Source organism: Equus przewalskii, chromosome 1 (genome assembly GCF_037783145.1).
Source record: "Equus przewalskii isolate Varuska chromosome 1, EquPr2, whole genome shotgun sequence".
NCBI classification, from domain to species: domain Eukaryota; kingdom Metazoa; phylum Chordata; class Mammalia; order Perissodactyla; family Equidae; genus Equus; species Equus przewalskii.
Genome location: NC_091831.1, coordinates 36,931,518 through 36,955,372, shown reverse-complemented (window position 1 = coordinate 36,955,372; position 23,855 = coordinate 36,931,518). Strand labels below are relative to the sequence as shown.

General features: G+C 38.8%; 1 protein-coding gene across 2 annotated transcripts in view; it reads left to right on the top strand.

Moving 5' to 3' along the window:
• Positions 1–805: 805 nt before the first annotated feature.
• The window catches only part of TNKS2 (tankyrase 2), a 61,650-nt gene continuing 38,600 nt past the window's right edge, over positions 806–23,855 (top strand). For both annotated transcript variants that reach the window (XM_070610412.1, XM_008532372.2), the window contains exons 1-8: positions 806–1,330; positions 13,096–13,320; positions 15,706–15,801; positions 17,740–17,776; positions 17,943–18,018; positions 18,409–18,503; positions 20,447–20,513; positions 23,209–23,395. In XM_070610412.1, coding sequence (XP_070466513.1) covers positions 1,132–1,330; positions 13,096–13,320; positions 15,706–15,801; positions 17,740–17,776; positions 17,943–18,018; positions 18,409–18,503; positions 20,447–20,513; positions 23,209–23,395 — 982 coding nt within the window. In that variant the 5' untranslated portion in view covers positions 806–1,131. The remainder of the gene's footprint in view (positions 1,331–13,095; positions 13,321–15,705; positions 15,802–17,739; positions 17,777–17,942; positions 18,019–18,408; positions 18,504–20,446; positions 20,514–23,208; positions 23,396–23,855) is intronic.

Genomic DNA, 23,855 nt, shown 5'->3' with positions numbered 1-23,855 from the left:
AGACTACCTTTCTTTTAAACAGTTTCTTGAGGCCAGGGCATGGAGAGTAGGGAATGATCAAAACAGCCACATCACTACCTTAAGCGTGAGAATTAACTGAGTGCTTTTCTTGCTTCAATGGTCAAAAAAAACAAGAAGAATTGCAACTCATTAAATTTCGTCGGCGATGCGTATACCCAGTGTATCCACACCTCATCCAAGTCAGTATAATACTGATTTACGTATGGGCCCTTTAGTGAGTCCTGAGCTAATAAACTACGGAAAGAGTAATTAATCAGATGACTATCGGATGATTATTGTTAATTCAGAATTGGAACAAACTTTCATCGGTTCCCTAATTTCCTTTAAATGATCTTAGGGCCGCTCATCCAAACTTCCCATCAGGTAGAGAGCGACTCATTCATTTCCAAGAAGCAGCTTACAAGAAACAACAAAATAGCAGTTGCGGAGGAATGGAAGAGACAGTAAAGAAATAAGAAATGCCCCAGGAGAAAGAGATTGTGGAAGCTGAAAAAACAGAAAATTTCCACAGTAAAAATTTCAAAATAACATGCAAGATGGGGAAAAACTTTCAAAGGCACTTTTCAGTGTAACAATAAGAGAATTCAGCTTGGGAATTCCGTGCCTTAAAAAGACAAAATAAGCACACTCGCTCCCAGTCGTTCGACGTCACCAGACGCCACCGCAAACATGGCGGTGGGCCGAAGCCCCTTCTCCTCCCGCCGCCAAGGCTTTCGCCGCACATTTCCCACAAACCCCTCCGCGCGGCCCTGTTCGCCGAAACCAGCCCGGCGCGGCTCGGAACACTGCGCACGCGCGGCAGGACGTCACGTGCGCTCCCAGGGCTCCGCGGAGCTGGCAGGAGGGGCCTCACCAGCTTCCGCCGCCGCGTCGCCTCAGGGCTCGAACGGCGGGTTCGCTCTGCCGCGGGGCAGCCGGGGGTTGCAGGGCCGAGCGAGGAGCGCGCGGCGGCGCGGCCATGGGACTGCGCCGAGCCCGGTGACAGGAGGGAGCCGAGCGGCCCGGGCCCTGAGCGCGTCTCCTCCCGGGGGCCTCGCCCTCCTGCTCGCGGGGCCGGGGCTCCTGCTGCCGTTGCTGGCGTTGCTGCTGGCGGCGGCGGCGGCCAGGATCATGTCGGGCCGCCGCTGCGCCGGCGGGGGCGCGGCCTGTGCGGGCGCGGCGGCCGAGGCCGTGGAGCCGGCCGCTCGCGAGCTGTTCGAGGCGTGCCGCAACGGGGACGTGGAGCGAGTCAAGAGGCTGGTGACGCCCGAGAAGGTGAACAGCCGCGACACGGCGGGCAGGAAGTCCACCCCGCTCCACTTCGCCGCAGGTAACCGGAGCCAGCGCCGCGTCGCCTCGCCGCGGACCCCACCTGCGCACCCGCGCTCGCAGGCCCCAAACCAGACACGGCGCTCCTGTGCCCCCGGCTTCCCCCAGGACTGCCGTCGTGGTCATTTCCCTCTCGTCGAGTGAGGACAGAAGAGATTGGGCCAGGGGGCGAGCGTGCCGCGCTCGCTGGAAGTTTTTTTTGCCTGCTTTGTTTTGTATCAACAATACCTGTACCAACTTCCGGTCTTGCTACCCTCAAAGGCCTCCACACACAAGAGGGAGTACGGGACGTAGTACACCTTGCGATTTGAAAGGCCAATTTTCTCCAAAGTTTATCGTTCTTACGGGTTGCACTATTTAACTCTTATCAGTCCTTTGGGTTAAGGGCTTAAAGGCCCTTGTAAAATGCAAGGATGTAATTTGGGAGGAGTAGCTTAATTGACCATTGACACGTTAGCGTGAATGGGTTTATCAGGATAGTCATTAGCAAGTTTCTGGAGAGACTAGAACTGGAAATAGTCGAGTTTGGGAGAACTGAGATCTGACTCGAGCTGGGTGCGGGCGGGTAGTCTGCCCCCCACACACAAGTTGAGGTGAAAGTAGTGAGATGAGAGGAAAGATGATGCGGGTACTTTAGCTTGGATCTAGAATCTAAATTGGGACTAACCTCACTTCATTCTGAGATTTAGATCGTTTGAATTACTTTCTTTTAATATTTAGCAGGTTCACTATGATACAAACGTATTCAATTTAATTAAAGAATTTAAGAGAACTAGAGATGGGACACACAGCTGATTTCTATAAAGCATTTATACTTTGCGCCATGAGGAAACATGCGACTGTCTCTATCAAGTGAGGCATGCATGATGGAAAATGGGAGGAGATTCTCATGCTTCTCATAATCCTGGTTTTTCATTTTGTATATTACATAATTGTTTAAAGTAATTTTTGGCAAAAGCAAAAGGATAGGTTTTAAAGCTCTCTGTTTTTTTGGAGTAGGAATGATGAGCAGAGAAGAAACATAAAAATTTCCTTGTTCACAGACATTGCTTTGACAGTTTTTACCAATTGGAGATTTGTTTGCTTTAACCTATACTTGTTTTAAAATGTAAATATTACTAGGAGGTATGCTTTCTTGATCAGTTGCAACTTTGCTGGGTTCCCATTGGGGTGTCTTTTTAAGAGAAAAAGTTTGGGGAACCATTGGCAGGAGAACAAGAAAGAGTCAGCAGAAAGGGAAGGGAGAAGAATACTAAAGTCAAATCTCACCTCTTTAGCCATTTAGCCTAAGATTTTTGTGATTGCTGCTGCTTTTCCTCAGCTAATGTGGATTGTCCTGCTTGACCATGTGGTCAACCTTTAAACAACTGATTTGGCAAACTGTTATAACCAACTGATATGCAATCCAAAGGGTAGTGTTACTTAGATTCTGTTCACTTGATCCGTGGGATAAAAATAACCAAGTAAGATCTTAGTTGCTACCTTTCAAGAATTTGGTGTATTAGTGAGTTCATATCTGAAAATAGTAATATTTAGAGGTTTAAGGTTATGGGATTAGCTTCTTATTGACCTTGTTCCTCCCCCACCATCCCACCCTCAATTCTGTCCTAGTGTTTCAGAGTACTTTTTACATAGATTTCACGTGGTTTGTTCAGACTGAAATGGAAAACTTACTTTAGGAACCAACCCACCCCTCACAGTTTACCCAGATTATCAGGTACAGGTTATAAGATTAAGAATTTAGGGTGTACGAAGAAAGTAATAAAATGAAAGTTACTAATTGTCTACATTAAACCAGAGCTTTGAAGCCCTGCATTTAAACCCAGGCACATAAGAAGAAACTTTTTAAAATTAGCTTGGTAAATTTGATCTCAATTATTAATTAGATTAATGAAAGAGAACTTAATTTTTAAATAAATACATCTGGCTGCATTTTCTCTTAACATATGGAGAATACATTTTGTGATCTCTTTTGTAGGTAGCCACTTATCAGTCATGTTAAAGCGCATGTAAGCATGCCGTTGGAAGCTCAGCATAGGCGTGGGACTTTGTAGCTGCCTGACCAAGCAGTTTTTTGTGTTTGTACATTATAGAGTAAGCTATAGGAGAAAAAAATCTTTTTTTTTTCCAGCCACTTAAAGTTTGGAGGTTTTATTGGGGGAGGGGAGGCATGTTTTTGTCTTTTTGCTTTGATTTTCAGAGAACAGGAATGAGAGGTTTGTGCAGATGAAGGAATATGAATTGTAATAGAGGAACAGTTTAGTCTTTTTTTTTCTCCTTCTCCTCAAAGCCCCCCCGAGTATATAGTAGTGTATTTTAGTTGGTGTGGCATGTGGGATGCCGCTTCAGCGTGGCTTGATGAGTGGTGCTAGGTCTGTGCCCAGGATCTGAACCAGCAAAACCCTGGGCTGCCGAAGCGGAGCGTGTGAACTTAACCACTTAGCCACAGGGCCGGCCCCCAGTTTAATCTTTTCATCGAAAATATTTGATTCACTTAAAAGAATAATCAATTGCCAGCCCCAGAGGAGTTAAGTTCTTCTGTTAATCAACATAAACAGGAAATTTTGTTTTATTAGGAGTTTTTTATTATTGAACTAGATTACATCTCTTTTAGATAAGTATGCTTTAAAACATCATTTCTTATGAGAAAAATTGTTTCCTCTGTAATCCCCCTGCTGCCAGCCCTCCCTCCCCCCCAGCACACAGGATATGAATGATTTTTTTGTGTGACACATCACAAAACTTGTAGAGGCAAGTTGGTGGTAGGGAGGCTGCATCTGTAATTTTGCTAAAAGCAATAGCATCTGAAACTCGTGGCAGTGTAATCCCATAGAAAACAGCAGATTTCAGTAAAGGAGATTGCTTCTCTGAACCTTCTTCGGAAAAAGAAGAGGGGCAAACTTTGTGAGAAAGTCATCTTGTCCATCATAGCCAAAGAAAAGAAATATATAGCATTCTCTAGAATCTTAGAACTCAGGGTAGAGGAGTGGGGGGAACAGAATTCCATGGCTTGAGAATCTTAAATAAGCTTAAATAAAAAGAGCTTGCATTGTAGAGTTCTAGCTAAACAAGGTAACACTTGTTTTGTATTTGTAGTTTGTTATGTATTTGTACTGTGCTGCTCAGCCATGTACATTGGACCAGTCAAATTGAACTTTGGTTATTGTATTCAGTTGTGTGAATTGCATATAATGAGGATTTTTTTTTTCAGAGGAGGGAAGTGAAATTAGGGCATCTGGAATTTATTATACAATCAACAGATATGAAACTAGAATTACTTATTCTAAAGATGAAAGAATACTAAGATTAGACAATGTTACTGTCTTCACATATGAGACAGATGGTCAAGTAGTAGAAAAGTGATTGGATATGACTTGTGTGGCTTCGGTAATCAAAACTAGGGCCAGCAGGTGAAAGGTTACAAGGAGTCAGACTACATTTACCAATCTGTTCAGCACTGGAGTAGGCTGGAAGGGTCCAGCGAGTGGCTGGATTGACATCTTTCAGAGATGTTGTAGAAAGGATTTTTACATAGGGTGAGCAGTTAGACCAACAGATCTGAATCTGACTAGTATTAGAAAGTGGAATGATTCCTCCGTAACAACGCAGTTATGAAAGATGTAATAGTTTTTGTTATTGCCATTCATATCTTTTCCCAAAATGGTGATATTGAAGGCCTCCAGTAACCTATCAATAGCATTTCCTTCTTTTGGCTATAGGCCAATGTACCCACATTTCTGACCTAGGACTAGAATTATAGATTATTGTTTCCAGCGTTAGTTTTTGCTGTAGAGGGTGATTAAATCCTCCATCAGTAGAAGACCTCAGTATTACATAAAGAGCAGTCTTTTTAAGAATTGAGTCTTTCTTGACTTACCGTATCTCCCAATATATCATCAAGACTTGAGCTACAACTTTTTCCTCAGCTTTTGCTGGACTTAGAGGTAGGTGATTGAACTCAATAACATCTAGTTTGGAGTACTTGTTTCAGTACTTCCCCATTCAGATTGTCAACTTCATCACCCTAGAGACCATGGCATCCTTTTCCAAGTTTCTCCTAGTTTAACCAGACAGATAGTATGTGTCCTCCAAGTTGAGCTGGGCAAAACCTTCTCCCTTGTATTCCTCATTCTAAAGAAATGTATTTGTGAAATACCTTTTCTGGATCTTAACAAACTAAAGTTGATAGTAAATGAGAAGTTTAAAATGATATCCCTCAGAAAAATCTGACAGGAGTCCTGGCTATGTAAGTCAAAGCTGAAGCCAGCTTGATTATACGTTCCTATCTCCCAGACCACAGAAGCCTTCTCTGTTTCATGGTATTTGTTGACACTGTCTGTTTCTGGGCATTTCCTTCTGACAAAGCCTTACATGACACCAGCCTACGTTTAGATTGGTAGGACATGGCTGTCATTTCATATTGGACCAGTTGCGTCATTAATGGCCCATCCCGCTATTGGACTATAAAAATGGGGAGGTGGTGGCTCTCAGTCAAACTTCCTAAGAGTCTAAGTTGGTTTCTCTGTGGTAACTTGCACTGCTTCACAGCTTTTTGGAAGCTATTTGGATAAACGTCTGTTTCCAGTATAGCAGCAAAATATGATCCTGTTAACAGTAGTCATGGTTGGCAAGACAGTTCCTGGAGCTGCTGAAACTGATGATACCTGCAGAGTAATGAGAGAAATTGAATAGACTGCTTTTCTTAGTGGTCACAAATCATCAACTCCATATTCTCTCTGAGGGTCATTTGCTTATCAGGTCCTACTATATGCCAGATACTGACCTAGGCCAGTGAACAGAAATGAACAGGACACAATACCTGCCATTAAGTGGGACAGTTTTTTGATCAGCAAATAGACTTTCCAGAAGCCTGCTTTGTTTCCCTGTTGGTGCTTTATAGTGGATTTAAACTCAATGTATAGATTTCATCAGGATTTTCACGTGTAAAGCAGTGTTTGGAGCGCTGTTCCATAATTATAAAATAAATCACAATATATCCTGAGTAGCCATGACTGCTACCTTTAGGCTTCTGATTCCTTGGTAAAGAGATCCTTAGGATATGGAGATTGGCATTGACTCTGAGAATATGCCTATTCATGTTTTGCCTAGCCAGTGAGAACATGATCAGAGTATACCCTGCAAAGCAATATTTTCCTCAAGAAATGAGTACTTAACAGAAGTGCTTTCAAACTATTCTTAAGAGCACAGAATGGGGATTTCATCAGGGATTAGCCCTTGGAGTGTGGGAAGAATCTTAAATCTAAAGGTTTCACCAAACTCCCAACAGTGGAATATTTTTACATTTGAAATAGCTACCTATTGACCCCCTCTAAATAATTTCCTTTCATGCTGAGAAGTGGCTTCAAACATTCAAGATCTCAGACTCTTTATCTATTGTTTCGGGATAACAAGGGTGACCTCTGCTCCCATCTGATAGTCCTTATGATGTGGCTTTGAAAACCTGCTGAACTCTGCTGTCAGTTTCCAGACAAATTTCAGACATCTTAATGGCAAGGGAATCATGCTGATATAAAGTTATTGAAGTAGACGTCATATGTGTCTTGAACTATTGGTAACTATGTACATATAATCACTTGACCCTCTCCGCCCATATCTCCTCCCCAGCTGAAACTTAAATTTCTGTATTGAGTTATACATGTCAGAGTCTGTTTGTCTTTGACTCTGATTTTAAGCAACCATCCTCTTCCCAATGATATTTTGACAAAAGGCTACTCCTTGACCTTTCTTCAGCTACATCACCAATCCTTTGGAACAGCTGTCTTCCTAACTGACACTATCTTATAACAACTAGACGTTCTATTACAGCTATTTCTGTGCCCACCTCACTCTCCCTTTTTGAGAAGTTAGCCTGTAAGTCACCATTTTTATTACTTTAGATGTTTTGATTACCACTGAGGAAATAGTGATCCTTCTTCTAAAAGTGTTTGAGTACATCAAGCAACTTTCCAAAGAAAGAGGTGTTTTCTTTCTTTATTCTGAATCCTTTTCCCTTACTCTCCAATTTAAGAAGTCTTTTCTAAAAGCATCTCCTCCAGGTAGGTGCTGAATGGCTAGGAGAGCAGAACCATTGATTGGGGCAACTGTGAATGGCTTACTTGGGGGAGGATGATATGATCAACAATGCCCAGGCAGTGATAAGGAAGACTCAAGTTAGGATGTAGTCACAACAGGTTTGGTCTTTCCCTCCTTGAAATTTTTCCTCTTGGCTTCTGCAATGCTGCTCTCTCTTAGTTTTATTTCCCAGTCTCCTTTTCTCATAACATGATGTATTCAGCAAATATCAACAAATTGCTATGTGCCACACAGTGCGAAGGACACTGGGGAAGTAATGATGAACTAAGATAGACATGGATGTCTCCTGCCCTTTATGGAACTTAAGAGTCCAGGAGATAAGTAAACAGTAATTACAAATTTTAATAGGTGCCAGAGGATACTGCTATGAACAACAAAGACAAAAATCTCTGTTTTTCTGGAGCTTGCATTCTAGTGGAGGAGTCGGGGGAGACCAAATAAATAGAATGTTAAGATAGGAAATAATGTAGGTGGGCAGAATGGACTGCTTTAGATAGGATGATCAGAGATGGCCTCCTTAAAGTGGTAATATTTAAACAGATTAGACAGTGAGTAGAAGCGAGGGATGCAAAGAGCAGGGGAGGTGCAGTTCACGCAGAAGGGCAGCATATACTAAGTCCTTGAAGTAATTCTGGCATACTTGATGAGCTGAAAGAAAGCTGAATCATAGTTCAGAAAGGAAGAGTGGTATGAAATGAAGTTAGAGAAGTAGGTAAGGGCCAGTTCGGGCAGCAGGCCTTGTAGGCTACAGTAGGGTGATTGAATTTTATTCTAAGAGCATCAGTGGGAAGCCAATTAAGTATTTTAAAAGAGTGATATGATATGGTTGTTTTTAAAAGGTCACAAGAGAAAGAAGTAGAAATCAGAGGCCCAATTAGGAGCCCGTTGCAGTAGTTCAGGTTGGAAACAGTGGCGGTTGGGTTAGGGCAGTTGTCAGTGGAAATGGGGAACATGTTGAGTTTGGGATGCCTTTGAAACATTCAGGTGAAAAGTCGGGACTGGAGATTTAAATCTGGGGGTTGTGTATCTAGGTAATATTTAAAGCCATAGGAGTAGACGAGATCATCTAAGAAGGGAAAATAGGGTAAAGAAGTGAGTCTTGAATCCCAGCATCTAGAAATTGGGTGGAGGAAGCAGGAAGCTCTCAGAGAGAGAGGACATGTCCAGAGTTTGAACTCCCATCTTCTGTCACAAACCTATTTCATGTGCAGCTTTCCACATCAGAATTGATGCCAACTGCACCCTTCCATTTCTCAGTCCAAAAGCCTTGAGGTCATCCATGACTCCTCTTGCCCTCGCGCTTGCCCTTTCTCACCTTCTTACCCGTATCCTCACCCTACCTTCAGTCCATGAGGAAACTATGCTGGCTCTACCTTCAGAGTATCCAGAATTTGCCACTCATTACTCTGACAAGTGTCACCAGATTATGGTCCAAACCACCATAATCTCTTATCTCCTTCTGTCTTTAACCCCCTACAGTCTAGTCTCAACAGCCAGAGGGTATTTTTCAGTTATAAGTCATCATGTAACTTATCAACTCAGAACCCTGCAGTGACTCTCCATTTTCCTAAGTAAAAAAGCCAAAGTTCTTATGGTGGTCTCAAAGCCTCTCTGTCTGGCCCTCATTGCTTCTAACCTCATCTCCTACTATGCTAACCCTTTCTCACTCGGCTCCAGTCACTCTGGCCTCCTTACTGTTGGCCAGTAAGGCTAACTCCCTCTCTTTCAAGTCTTTGATCAAAAGTCACCATCTCAACAAGACCTTTGGTGACCTCCCTATTCAACTTTATATACCCTCATACACACTCTGATTACTCCTTATTCTGCTGTTTTTCTAGTTACCTTCTAACATACTTTTTGCATTTGTTGCACATCTCCCCCACCTCCATGGAATAGAAGTTCCTCAAAGGCAGGGATTTGGTCTGTTTTGTTCACTGGTATGTCTGAGGCACCCAGAAAAGCATCTGTCACATAGTAGATATTCCCTGATCATTTGTTAAATGAATGGATGACAGGAGGAAAACCAGGATAGTGTGATGTCATAGAAACTTTGGAGAGGAAGTTTCAGGAAGGAAGGAGTAATCAGTTGTCAGATGTTTCTGAGAGGTCTACGAAAATGAGGACAGACACGCATCCTCTGGATTTGGCAACGTGGAGATTTTAAGTTACCCTCGTGAAAGCAGTCGTAAGGAAGAAGCAGAAGCCAGAATTTGAATTTGAGAGAAGAGTGAATGGAAGATAGAGCATTGGTGACAATCCTTTGAGATTTGGTTATGCGGGGGAACAGAAAAATGAAAATATGAATATTGGGAGAATATTTTTTATAAAATGAAAGATATTAGAACATGTTTACATACTGTTAGGAATGATCAAGTAGAGAGGGAGAGATTGATGGGGGTAGGAAAAGAACAAAGACCTTAAGATGAGAAAGGACTACAATGCAAGGTGAGAAGGGATTGAAATTTGATGGAAAGTACATTTCTTCAACAAAACAGGTGGAAAACTAGTGCTCTCTAGTCTACTTCATTCATTTTCCTGCATGGCTTCCAATACCATCTTTATCGTTTCCTGAGTTCATGATCCACACAACCTTCTACTTACTGGACATGTGTTCCACAAGCACCTCAAACTAAGCATTTCCAAAAACAAATCGTCTTATCCAACAAAACCTGTTTTATTTTGTATCTCTGAGATCTTATAGTCACCCCATTCCTTCTCTCCTTTCCTCAAATTGAAGTCACCAAATGTTGTCAATTTTCTCTCCTAACTGTCTTTAGTTACTTCCAACAACACTATGTGCGGTAGCAAAAGATTAGAAACAACATAACCATCCATGAGAAAGGAACTAATTAAATTATGCTACTTCTGACCAAGAAAATACATACTGATAGGAATTGATTTCTAGGATAGTATTAGATTTTTTTCCTTTTTTTTTTTTTTGCTTGAGGAAGATTAACCCTGAGCTAACATCTGTGCCAGTCTTCCTCCACTTTTTACATGGGTTGCTGCCACAGCATAGCTGACCAGTGATTTAGCTCCATGCCTGGGATCCAAACCCGCAAACCCGGGCTGCCAAAGCAGAGCGCACTGCACTTAACCACTATGCCACGGGGCCAGCCCCCAGATTTTTTCAAAGGAAGATGCAGAACAGTTGTTTTTTTGAAAAATATTAGTAGGTGTTTGTTTGTCCTTCAGTGACCGCTGATTTGTTGTAGAGGTATTTTTCATACTGTTTCTGAGAGGTAACTCAGGAATACAGGATAATTTCCTTGGGGTCTTTGTGATCAGAAGAAGGAGGATTCAACCTAAATAGTTTTATTTTATTGAATTGAGTTCACTTAATTTGCAACTTTTTAAGTGACATGTACCCAGGCACTGGGTATTTTTGCAGTGAACATGACATATATTGGAATTTTATGTAAGATTTCATTAGGAAATGCTAAGTTGAAAAGATAAATGTATCCCCATGTTCATTGCAGCATTATTTACAATAGCCAAGACGTGGAAGCAACCTAAGTGTCCATTAATGGATGAATGGATAAAAAAAAAATGTGGTATATGTACACTATGGAGTTTTATTCAGACATAAAAAAGAATGAAATCTTACCATTTGCAGCAACACGAGGGGACTTTGAGGGCATTATGCTAGGAGAAGTCAGTCAGAGAAAGACAAATACTATATGATCTCACTGTGGAATCTTGGGGGCGGGGGGAACAAAACTGAACTCACAGATACAGAGAACAGATTGGTGGTTGCCAGAGGAGTGGGGAGAGGGGATGGGTGAAATGAGTGAAGGTGGTCAAAAGGTACAAACTTCCAGTTATAAAATAAATAAGTCCTGGGAATGTAATATACAGCATGGTCATTTATTTATTTATAACTTTATTATATAGTTAATAAAATTGCGTTGTATATTTTAAAGTTGCTGAGGATAGATCTTAAAAGTTCTCATCACAAGAAACAAACATTTGTAACTGTAGTGATGGCTGTTAACTAGACTTATTGTGGTGATCATTTTACCATGTATACAAATAGTAAATTATTATGTTGTACACCTGAAACTAATATAATGTCATATGTCAGTTATATCTCAGTTTAAAAAAAAAGAAAACTTCATTAAAATTCTGCTGCCTGAAAACAGTTTGGTAAACACTAGTCTATAGGACAAAGCCCAGATGCCACCTTAGCGTGACATATAAGGTTCTTCCTCATCTGGCATCTACCTACTTGGGCATTCTCTGTCCTGGCTATTATGAATGATTTGCTCTTGCATGCTTCCGTGCCTCTGTACATTGTGTTTCTTCTGCTTGAACCGCAGTACTCTTCTCTGCTCAGCTCCTCCTCATCTCTCCTCATTTTTCTAATGATCCTTCAATGTTTCTGTAAGCCTTCAGCTCAGATGTTTTTACTGGAATCTCCTCTGGGATAGACCTTCCTATTCTCGGCTTTCCCCTAATTTAAGTCTTCCCTTCTTGGAGCTCTAGTAGTGTTTTATATATACTTCTATTATGACAATTACATTGTATTGAAATTATTGGTTCTTATTGTTTCTACACATCTTAAATTGTAAGCTCTTTGAGAATAGAGAGAATCCAAGATAGAAAGATACTCATCTTTGTGCCTAGAGCCTAGCTATATTGAAACAAAACAAACTAATAAAGAATCTGGTTAATCTCTTCAACCATATAACTCTTCCGACAGCTGCAGCCAGGCCCACCCAGGCACACTGCTTGGAAAGATTGTACCATTGCTTTCTCGTTCCTCTCCCACTCTGGTCTTTTTAGGACTATGTTCAGACTTGGTGGTTTTAAGACTATTCTGGTAAAATTTCAGATGAGTGAAAAGGTCTTTTCTGTCTCTCCCGACACACATATGTGCTTCCCAGTCTGCTTTAACATATTTGCCTGAAATCCTTTTCATGTTACAGTTAGCTGTAAAAAAGTTTTAAGTGCTATTGTATGGGGATGATAAGAGATCGAAACTCATTGGTACCAAATCTGTAAACCACTATAAGTGTGTTGTCAGCCTTTTTTGATTTGTTTGATATGGGGGCAATTGCAGAAGAACTGTGGGACATGGGTTTCTAAGGGAGGCCTCCTACCTAGAAGGAAGTTGCCTGTGTTGTGCAAATGGCAAAGTAGGGGCTCCTTTGATGACACTTGATGTCACACTTTACCTAGGATCACCTCTGTCTTTACTATATAAATAAATATAAACTGTAAGCAGATCTTTTTTGTTGCTATCTGAGTCTCCCAGTTTAGTGGAAACATTTTATGAGATAGATGTGGGAAAGGAATTCTAGCAAGAGTTAGTTATATACTTTGAACATCTGAGAATGTATGCACCCTAAATCTGCACGAAATATTCTGTATTTGCAATTAGAAGTGCTATTTTAGAGTGGGTAATGTTTGAACTTTGGACTTGCAGTCACCTTTTTCATTACCTTTATCTGAAGTTAGTACTACCTAAGGTGTTAGCGAGACCCTTTGGCTTTCTCATTAAGATTAGTTACTGGTATATTTCAGACTACCTTTTCATCAATGAATTCTTGAATTGTTGACTCTGTTATTATTTTCCATCCAAAAACATTTTAGCGTGATTTGTACTTATTAATTCTAATTTGATATATTTTCTTTGAAGAACTTAAATGTGGATAACTTGTGTTCTTCTAGGTTTTGGGCGAAAAGATGTAGTTGAATACTTGCTTCAGAATGGTGCAAACGTCCAAGCACGTGATGATGGGGGGCTTATTCCTCTTCACAACGCATGCTCTTTTGGTCATGCTGAAGTAGTCAATCTCCTTTTGCGACATGGTGCAGACCCAAATGCTCGTGATAATTGGAATTATACTCCTCTCCATGAAGCTGCAATTAAAGGAAAGATTGATGTTTGCATCGGTAAGACTATTTACTTTCTAGAATTTTCCTGAAATGGTTTGTAGGTATTCTGGGTCTCAATTGAAATTCTGCCAGGCTGAATTTAAATATTTAAGAACACTTCGTGATTTAATCTTACCACTATTTTCTGAGTGGTTTTTTTGTGTATGGTACTGAATTTAACTTCTTTGGAAAGTAGAGTCCAAAATTCTTGTTCTCTAGAAATTTGGATTCTCTTGGGAGATAAGGAAGACAAAGAACCATATAAAGGCATAGTGGAAGTGAACAGGGAGTGTTAGAGGGTAAAGAGTGCAGTAACTTGGATGGAGTCAAGTCATTCCTTCCCAGAGCCTTTCCAGAAAGTAGTAGGAGAAGGGTTGAAAAGGTAGTTTGGGACTTCTTTATAAAGAGCTCTGAATTCCAGATTTAGGAGCTTGATAATATTATTTGTGGAATCATTGAAGACTTTTAAGGAAGACAATACTGTGAGATGTTTTAGAAAGAGTGATCTGGTAGACGGCTGGGTAGAACGGATGACATCAGGGAGACTAGCTAGGAAGCCATAGAATAACCAGGATGAGAAATAATGAGGGCGTGAACCAGGGTTGTTGTAGGAGAATAAACTTGGCAGGATAGGTAAAGAAGCATTTAAAGGAAAAGTTACCAGCCATTTAGAATACTTTAAACAAATGAGATAGGATTTGCCTGACAGATTGATCACTGACAGAAAATTATATGTGAGAAGGCTGCTTATTTGAGAGTTTTCATTAACCTGGTATTGACTTTTCTGAGCCTCAGAGAGTCAGGAATTTTGGACTCTGCTACCTTAGCTCTGTTTCCTAATGCAAAACAGATAGTTGCAATCCCTGAGACAGACAGAAAGTCAGTTCTCTACACTAGGAAAAGTCCAAGGGCTCTATGCTGGACTTAAGTTGTTCTCCTCTCACCCCAAAATCAAATCACTATTTATACCAAAGTCACCACTTAGTTTAAATTAGGTAATTTATAAAGATACAGAACTGATTACCTAGTAACCTCTGCCCAATTCTCCTTTCCTGTTTGTTATCTTAAATTGCTACTTCCCTCTGCTCATAATCCTTTTCTGGTACCTGAGTCTCAGACATATAAATAATTAGCTTTAATAATGTAGAGTTTTCCATATATAGTCATAGATCTGTACTGTCCAAAATGATAGCTGAGGACTTGTAATCTGGCTAGTCTGAATTGAGATGTACTATAAGGGGAAAATACATGCCAGATTTCAAAGACAGTGCAAAAAAAAGGAATGCAAAATATCTCGGTTTTATATTAATTGCAATAAAAACGTAAATATTGAAATAATATTTTGGGTATATTAGGTTAAATAAAATATGGTAAAATTTTATCTTTTTTTAATGTAGCTACTAGAAAATATTAAATTACATATGTGGCTCACATTTATAGTTCACATTTTATTTCTGTTGGACAGCACTTTACAGATAGAAGTAGAGTGGAATGAATATTAACCCTAGCAAAGAACAGGAACTGGGCTTCCGTTTCTGCTTGTAGTTACCTGTCTTTCCCCAGCTCCTTATTTATAGACTGTGCTGAAGTATCTTCATATAACAAATAATACAGAGCATAGCACAAGTCTTCTCTTTTTATGTGCCTCTGGTTGTAATGTAGCAGTTTTGATTTGGGATTGTTACTCTACAGAGAGTATTTTTCTTTTATTTTTTCAAAGAATTTACCTGTGTGATTTTTTTTTTTAATCCCACAGATCCCTATTCCTGGGCTATCCATAGCTTTAGAAATTTCATTTCTGTTATAATAGAACAATCTTTCTAACATATGCAGTGTTCATTTGGAATGAGAAAAATGAGCTTTCAAGCAAACTTGCCTTTTATTTCCTTACACACTCTTATCTATCCTTAGTCACTTATCGGCAAAGGAAAATCTGACATTGAGCTTAGGGCACATTTATTTAATGTGTCTAATACATTAAATAATGGAATATTTTAGGGGCTGGCCCCGTGGCCGAGTGGTTAAGTTCACGCGCTCCGCTGCAGGTGGCCCAGTGTTTCGTTGGTTCGAATCCTGGGCGCGGACATGGCACTGCTCATCAAACCACGCTGAGGCAGCATCCCACATGCCACAACTAGAAGGACCCACAACGAAGAATATACAACTATGTACCGGGGGGCTTTGGGGAGAAAAAGGAAAAAAATAAAATCTTTAAAAAAAAATTTTAAAAAAATAATGAAATATTTTATATATTCTTATCCTTTAAATATAAAATTTACTATCAGGATATGAAAGGTCTTTAAATAACTTTGAAACTTCTGGACCAGAGTTTTTGAGAAAATGATTTACTAAAGTCAAATTGCCATGATTATCATTTTGAAAAGTAGTGTTGCTATTTTGCAGTGCTCTTACAGCATGGAGCTGAGCCAACCATCCGAAATACAGATGGAAGGACAGCATTGGATTTAGCAGACCCGTCTGCCAAGGCAGTGCTGACTGGTAAGTCTGTGTGTTCTTTGGGTATTCCAGGAAGAGTTTAAGAATGACTTGCTGGGTAGATAGTCGGCTTCCTGCGGTTAGTGACCTCAACTAGATTTTTAAAATAGTGTCAGTTCAGTTACTATTCTTTTCTACATCTGGACAGTTGGTATTTGATTCTTGTCTAAGAAAGGTAAAGCTTTTTTTCTTTTCTTTTTAAATTGGTGTTTAAATTTATGATTCCTGCCTTACTGGGAGCAGAGGTGATAGTTAATTGTGTGTTACTATCATGTTTTCAGGATATTTTAAAAATATTCCTGCATTTTCCAGATAACTTATGTTTACCCTATGTACTATTCTTTTTTTTTTAATGTATTTTAATCTCTTTTTTTTTTTTTTTTTTTTTTAATGAAACCTTTTCGAAGAGCTGTAACTGATCTTGCTTTTCCAAAGTGAGGATTCTGGGCATACCAATTTCAGTACTGTGAAGAGTGTCAGTTATTGTGCTCTACTATAACATGGTCATGTCCTTGGAATCTATTAAGATGTATAAGGCTGTAGTCTCTAGGTTCAAATTAGACTGCTGAGCTTTTTTGAGTGATAGTAGCTACTTCACATGTTTTCAGCCTCATCAAAGTGTTTCCTCTTAAGCAGTCCTCTGCCATGTTGTTTTCTGGATTCTTATCTACTGTGTGATCACCATTAGAACCATGTCTAATCTAATAGCAAAAAGCCTGAAGGGTTCTGCATGAGCTTTTGTGCTTGGACTTTGTGATATTTCTTCTGGTATTACTGAGAAAATTTAAAAGAGTTGTAGAAAAGTGAGCACTTATTGTAGCTATCAGTTCAGTGTTTATTTCCTCCTTCACTATTCCATGCTACTCCTTGCTTTTTATCATTTTTAAAAATCTTGAGGATTAAAAGAAGCCTTTGGACTAGGAATCAGTACACAATTCATATTGTGGGCAGCAGTTTGATTTAATTTCAGCAAGTGAATAAACGCTATCAGTTAGGTTGAATTATGTTAATTTAAATTATATTGATTTTAAAGTTTTGTTTATATTCATTTGTAAATATAAAAGCTATGGGCATAAAGGGTTTATATTTAATCCTGTTTTTATGTGTATATATTTATAAAGTATTATAATAAAAACAATTTTAGTGTTAAAAAATCTTCCAGATTCATAAAAATGTTAATGATTATATTCAATTGGTGATGGTATAGGTTTTTTTTTTTTTTTAAAGATTTAATTTTTTCGTTTTTCTCCCCAAAGCCCCCCGTACATAGTTGTATATTCTTCGTTGTGGGTCCTTCTAGTTGTGGCATGTGGGACGCTGCCTCAGCGTGGTCTGATGAGCAGTGCCATGTCCACGCCCAGGATTCGAACCAACGAAACACTGGGCCGCCTGCAGCGGAGCACACGAACTTAACCACTCGGCCACGGGGCCAGCCCCCGGTATAGATTATCTTTTGTCATTTTTGTACTGTTGGTATGTTGGATTTTGCTTGTTTTGTTTTCTTTTGAATTGAAGTTGTGGATGTATTTTGTCTGTTATACAAATAACATACTGGTTTCAGGAAATTTGAAGAATAGAAAAGGAAAAGCTTATCTATAACCTACCACCTAAGACAAACTTTGTTAAGAATTTTGGTATATTTCCGTCTTGGCTTTTCTTTTTCTGTGCCTATTGTTTTCATACAGTTGTGGTCACACTGCATTATATAACATTGAATTATTTTTTTTCACTTTCAGCACAAAGGTATCTCATGTTCTTCATATAAGTATTTTTAAACTGTACAATATTCTGTTGATTAACCATTTTCCACTTATTGGAAATTTATTTCCAGATTTTTCTACTTTAAATAGAGTTTAGTGAGCATCTTTATGCATAAAACTGTCATTACTTTTGTAATTAAATTTTTAAAATTTATGCTCATTTTTTTTTTCTAATTCACAGGTGAATATAAGAAAGATGAACTCTTGGAAAGTGCCAGGTGTGTACTAGTGTTATAAATATGTACCATGAATACTTCACCTTTTTTTTTTTTAACAATAGGCAAACTTTAAAAGAGAATTAAATTTTTGTAATGCTCGCATACATGAATCCACATAGGATCTGATAAAGAATACAAATTGCTAATACATTTTTTTGTGTGCTAGGAGTGGCAATGAGGAAAAAATGATGGCTCTACTTACACCATTAAATGTCAACTGCCATGCAAGTGACGGCAGAAAGGTACTTTTCTTTTGCAACTAAGTTTGTGTTCCTCTCCAGGTAACATGAAAATGTGTTTATCTTACTGTAAATTAAAACTTTTGACAAGAGTACTGATATTTTCTCTTAAGCAGTAATTTGGATTAATTCTTAAACTTAGTTAAAACCTTACTGATAATAAACGTTTAGTTGTTTGCTTCCCATTTGCAATAATGAACTTATAAACTTGTATGCTATGTCTTTGGTATATATGTTGGATTTTGAAAAACAAAATTGATAACTATTTATTTAGACAATGAAGTTATAAAGTTTTTTCTGGATTTCTGATTTCATATTTGGATTTTTACCTTTTTCACGCTTTTTTTTAAGCCATTATTTGAATTTCATTAATTTGTCTGATTAATATTTCAGTCAACTCCATTGCATTTAGCAGCAGGATACAACAGAGTAAAGATTGTGCAGCTGTTATTGCAACATGGAGCCGATGTCCATGCTAAAGATAAAGGGTTAGTAAGCATTTGAACAAAAATGAGGATTTCTTAAATATTACTGTCCTTATATAATAACTCCTGTAACCTTATAACAATCATATTTCTTATGAAGCAGCATACATATTCATCAAGCTTTTACAAGATGCAGATTGCTCTGAGGACACAGGAAATTATAAAACCTTAAGGCTACCACTCAAAGGGCATACACTACATGTTGGGGGCATGAAAAGATACCTAACAATGCAAGTTCCCTACTAAGTATGAGGTGATAAATAGAGATAATAGTACAGGATTTCCCAGGAGGGAACTTGGTGATGGCAGTAGTAGTTGGGATATCCTCCAGGTGCTACTTGACCTGGACTCAGTTCAAGAGAGCAGACAATTTAGGAAACATCACTCTGTGCAAACGAATTGGTGTGAGAGGAGGTGCTACAGCAGATATTACAGCATATTTAAGGAACAATGACTAGGCCAGCTTGGCTGAAGCAGATGATTCGCATAGGGGAGAAATGAAGGTTAGGGTTGGAAAAATAGGTAAGAACCAGATTTTAGAGGACTTGGTATTCTAGCCTAAGGAATTCAAATTTTGTTCTGTGAGCCACGATAGCCATCGAAGGATCTTAAGCAAGAGGAGTGATTCTTCTAAAAGAGGAGTTTTAGAATACGCATTCTGAAAGCAACGTGTAGGGTAGTTTGGAGAGGGAGACTAGAAGCAAAAAGACCACTTAGAAGAGTGAGCATTGTAGAGGTTCAGGCATATTGAGGCTCTATAATAGTGGTGGCAGAGGAAGTAGAAAAGAAGACAGATGCAAGAGATACTACGATGTAAGACTGAATAAGATTTGTTAAATATTTGCATGTGATGAGAAAGAAAGGAAGGAAAAGATTATTATATTTTAAATTCTGAAGCTAAATGAATGAGACCTAATGACACACATACTGAAATCCAAGGGGGAAAATTATTTTGGGAGGAAACATTGAGTTCACTTTTGGAACTCTTGGTTTTATGAGATGATGATGGAAACTCATGTGGACGTAGCTAATAGACAGTTGGAAATGAAATTGGTGCACAGTTAAGTAGGAAATCGTATAATCAAGAATGATGAGGAGAGCCATGAGCCTTTAAAGAGAGGACAGATGGAACTAAAGATTAAGCCGTGGGCGGCCATCATGATGGTGTCTGTGGTAATTAATTAGTGATCCCCAAGGAGGAGCAGCCTGAAGATAGGAGTCAGGATTTTGAGGTTCCCCTGTACCTTCCTATATAGAAAATTCCTCCTCCGTTGCCATCATGAAGGAGTAGGGTTTTAGTTTATTAAGTCATATAGCAGTTTACCTTACAGAAGCTCAAAAAAATGTTTAAAAGAAGAGCCAGTGTTTGAGCTCTGAGTTTGGAAAAGACGTGTTAGAAGTAAGCCAAGAGGGAGGGAAATCTATCCTACACCCAGGGGACAGTGTATGTAGAAGCGTTCAGGGAACTGCAAGTCGTTTAGCATATCGTTATTGGAGGTAAGGCTAGAGAAGATCAATCAGATCATTGTATGCCAGGCTAAGCAGTTGGGTCTGTCTTTTGGAAGCAAGGAAGAACCAGTGAAGGACATTAAAACAAAGCTTACGTAACCACATCAGGTTTACCTTTTAGAAAAATCTGGCTACAATTTGGAAGATAAACTGAAGTGGGGGCTATTTCAGTAGTACAGGGAGGGATAATAAAGGCCCAAACTAAGGCAATGGCAGTAGCAGTCAGAAAAAAAAGGTGGATTTGAAAGAGACTTGGGAATTAGAATTTTTAAGACTTAGGGTTCAAATGGATGTTATTAAATTTTATACACTTTTACTAGAAGGTCACATATAAGCCATTTGCTATTTAAATCCAAGTGTAAATTTAAATAAAATTAAATACACTAAGCCTAGGGAATCTAATAACACAGGCTTTCTCCTCCCCTTTCCTATTGTAGTGATCTGGTACCCTTACACAATGCCTGTTCTTATGGTCATTATGAAGTAACTGAACTGCTAGTCAAGGTTAGTTCTCTTGTACTTTTCTTATAATCATATAAAATTACTTGAAATACGTAGTATATCTGTTTTCTATGTGTTTTTAGTGCTCGGTGGATATAGAAGTATTTATAATCATTATAAAATGTAGATATTGATAGGTCAGCATCTGACTCCTTTGAGATTTTTGAGATACGATAAGATTTTAAATATAAAGTAGCATTACCATCTTGCCAATAGCAGCTTAAGTGATTCTGTAATTTGTGGCTAAAGGTGAAGTTTTAAAACTGTTGACTGTATCAGAAAGTAGTTTTTAGTGAACTGTGTATTATTAAAACCACCATTTACGTTTGAAAGACTTGCTTAGTTGTAATTTGGGTTGAAACAGGCTCACTTGGTAAGCTTCACTTCTTCCAGTATGCTGTGTGGCTGTTGTTTAACATGCAGCTTCCCAGGGCTGGCAAGAAACTTAATTTGCTCCCTGTTAGGTGAGAAGGGAAGATATGTATTCTCCTTGAGAGTGGATCCAAGAATGTTACCCACACCCATTTCCTTTTGTCCCCCCATCTCTACATATGTATTTGAACATTCTTTAGACTTCTCTCACTCTGTACCCATTCTGCTCCTTTAATACTTTTTCTCATTCTGTCAGCAGCTGTCATGTACGGGAAAGAGGACATTTATTTCTAATGCCTCTGTGCTTCCTTTTGGGCATTTGCTACCACAGAATACATTTTCCCACAGAAACAACTTTATTATAGTGGTTAGATACACTGAGTAGCCCATAAGCCTTTTTAACTTTATAATGTGGCTCCAAAATTTACATTTATAACAGTAATGCTTTTGCTTATTGTAAAACTGAATCTTGAATTCATTGGAACATGTGGAATGTTGTGGATGAGAGTAAAACATCAGACACATCACATTGGGTCTTAAAGACAACTGAATGGTGTTTTGCTACGACCTAGTGTTCACGAAATAGGAATAGGAGGCTGCCTAGAGGTCCTACATATAGAGCAGGTTAGCTGAGGTGAGGGTGCAGGCATTTACTGAGTAGACAAGTTCAAGAGAAAGCAAGTAGATAGGGACAGGGAACATAGGCAGAGGTCCTGGGCAACACTGAGTCAGTTGGCAATCCTTGCTAAAGAGTCTGGCTAGCAGAAACAGGCATTTAACAGCAGACATTGAGTGACTGCTTTTCCTGATCAGGACACTGTACAAATTGTGATGCGACTGCTTGAAAAGCTAACATAATTTTATGCCAGTAGTAGAAGTATAGTGTCAAGAGCAAGTGTAATAATGGTTGCACTGTACTTTCACAGTCAAACCACATTGAGAATCTACTGTTATTCTAAGTTTTCACTATTTTTTTAATGAATTTTTTAAACTGAAGTATATTTAGTTGAGGACCACTAGGGTGATAGGAAGTCTAGAAACGATCTAATAAGAAGAATGAGTGAAGGAGCTAAAGGTGTTTAGACTGGAAAAGGAAAACATAAGAGCTACCTTCCAATACTGTAAAGAAGAATATTGATCCCTTTTGCTCCAAAGAAGACTAATAGATCAAAGTTTAAAGCATGTGTTTAACTTGATATAGAAGAGAACTTCCTAACCACAGGAATTATCTAGTAATTATAAAAAGCCTTGTTAATTGAGAATTAGTTTCCCATTATTGAAAATACTAAAAGAGTAAGTAGCTGGTTTGCCTTCTGCAAGAATGCTCTGGAAGAGATTTTGTTTGATGAGAGGTTGAACTAGAATGACTTCTGTGGTCCGCCCAGTTCCAATACTTGGAAATGGCTAGAGTTAAGAAGACTGACAATACCAAGTATTAGCTAGTGTGTGGAGCTTGGAATGCAAACATCACTTGTGGCAATGCAGAAATAATACAGCCACTTTAGAAAACTGTTTGGCAGTTTCTAATAAAAGTAAACATATATCGACCATACGACCCAGCAATTCCACTTCTAGGGATATATCCAAGAGAAATGACAGTGTGTGTTCGTAAAAATAGTCCAAATACCCATCAATAGGATGATGGATAAGTAAATTATGGTCTATCTATACGATGGAACGCTACTTTGTAATAAAAACAAACTATTGATACGACAACAGGAATGAATCTCAGACATTGTGTGTGAAAAAAGCTAGACACAAAAGTACATACTGTGTTAGTTCATTTTTATAAAATTCAAGAGCAGGTAAATCTAATATACGGTGCTAACAATCAGAATGGGGGCAGGAATTGTCTATAAAAGGAGCATGAAGGAACATTCTGGGGTAATGAAAGTATCCTGTGTCTGGAATTAGACACAGTGTGCCTGTGTCCTGTGATGATATGACAGATAATTTGCGTTTGTCAAAACTCATCAAACTGTACACTTAAGAACTGTACATTTTGCCATATGTAAATTATGCCTCAAAAAAGGAAAAAATTAGTTCTTGGAAGAGATTCAGGTTAAATATAAATCTTCATTCTTAACTGTTTTTAACAACAATAGAGTTAAATAGGCCCTTGTGGGTAGATCTAGCAGCCAGCTGCTGTTTTTTCTGTGGGGAGAAAAAATGTATTCTCTTTCTGAAATAGCAATTACTTTAAAAACTGAACTTTGGGAACAGAACTTGTTTAAACTTGCATAATGTTAAATTAGACAGTACTAATAATTCTAAATTCTCTTAAAAATTGAACACTAAATGTATGCTTTACCCCCCACCCCCCCAGCATGGTGCCTGTGTAAATGCAATGGACTTGTGGCAATTCACTCCTCTTCATGAGGCAGCTTCTAAGAACAGGGTTGAAGTGTGTTCTCTTCTCCTAAGTTATGGTGCAGATCCAACACTGCTGAATTGTCACAATAAAAGTGCCATAGACTTGGCTCCCACACCACAGTTAAAAGAAAGATTAGCATGTAAGTATAAAATGATGACTGTTCAGCTAGGATATTATATCAGTAAACTAGAAATTTTTTCTCTCTTGTTTGTTTTTTGGAAAATTTTAAGTAATGGAATATTTTCCTTAGCCAGGGGTATCTGTTGTTGTTCAGTCTAGCATATTTAATCATTTGGAGGTTTCTACTTGTTCTGCTCTTAAGATGCTATGAAAAGACAATAATATTTTTGTTTTTTTCAATTCAAGTTAAATGCTTTTTATATGTATTAGTTTTATAGATGGTGTGCTTTTGGAAACAAAGAATTTGGGTTTTATTCCTGTCTTTGATATGACTTTCTAGTTAATCTGCTATGAAGTCAAACTGTTATTTGTAGGATTGCTGTCTTGTAGACATAGTCCCCAGATCTTACCATCTAATATTCTTCGCTATCTGGGCAGTTTCATGGTTTTCTTTCTACAACTGAAGTAGAATGAGAAAT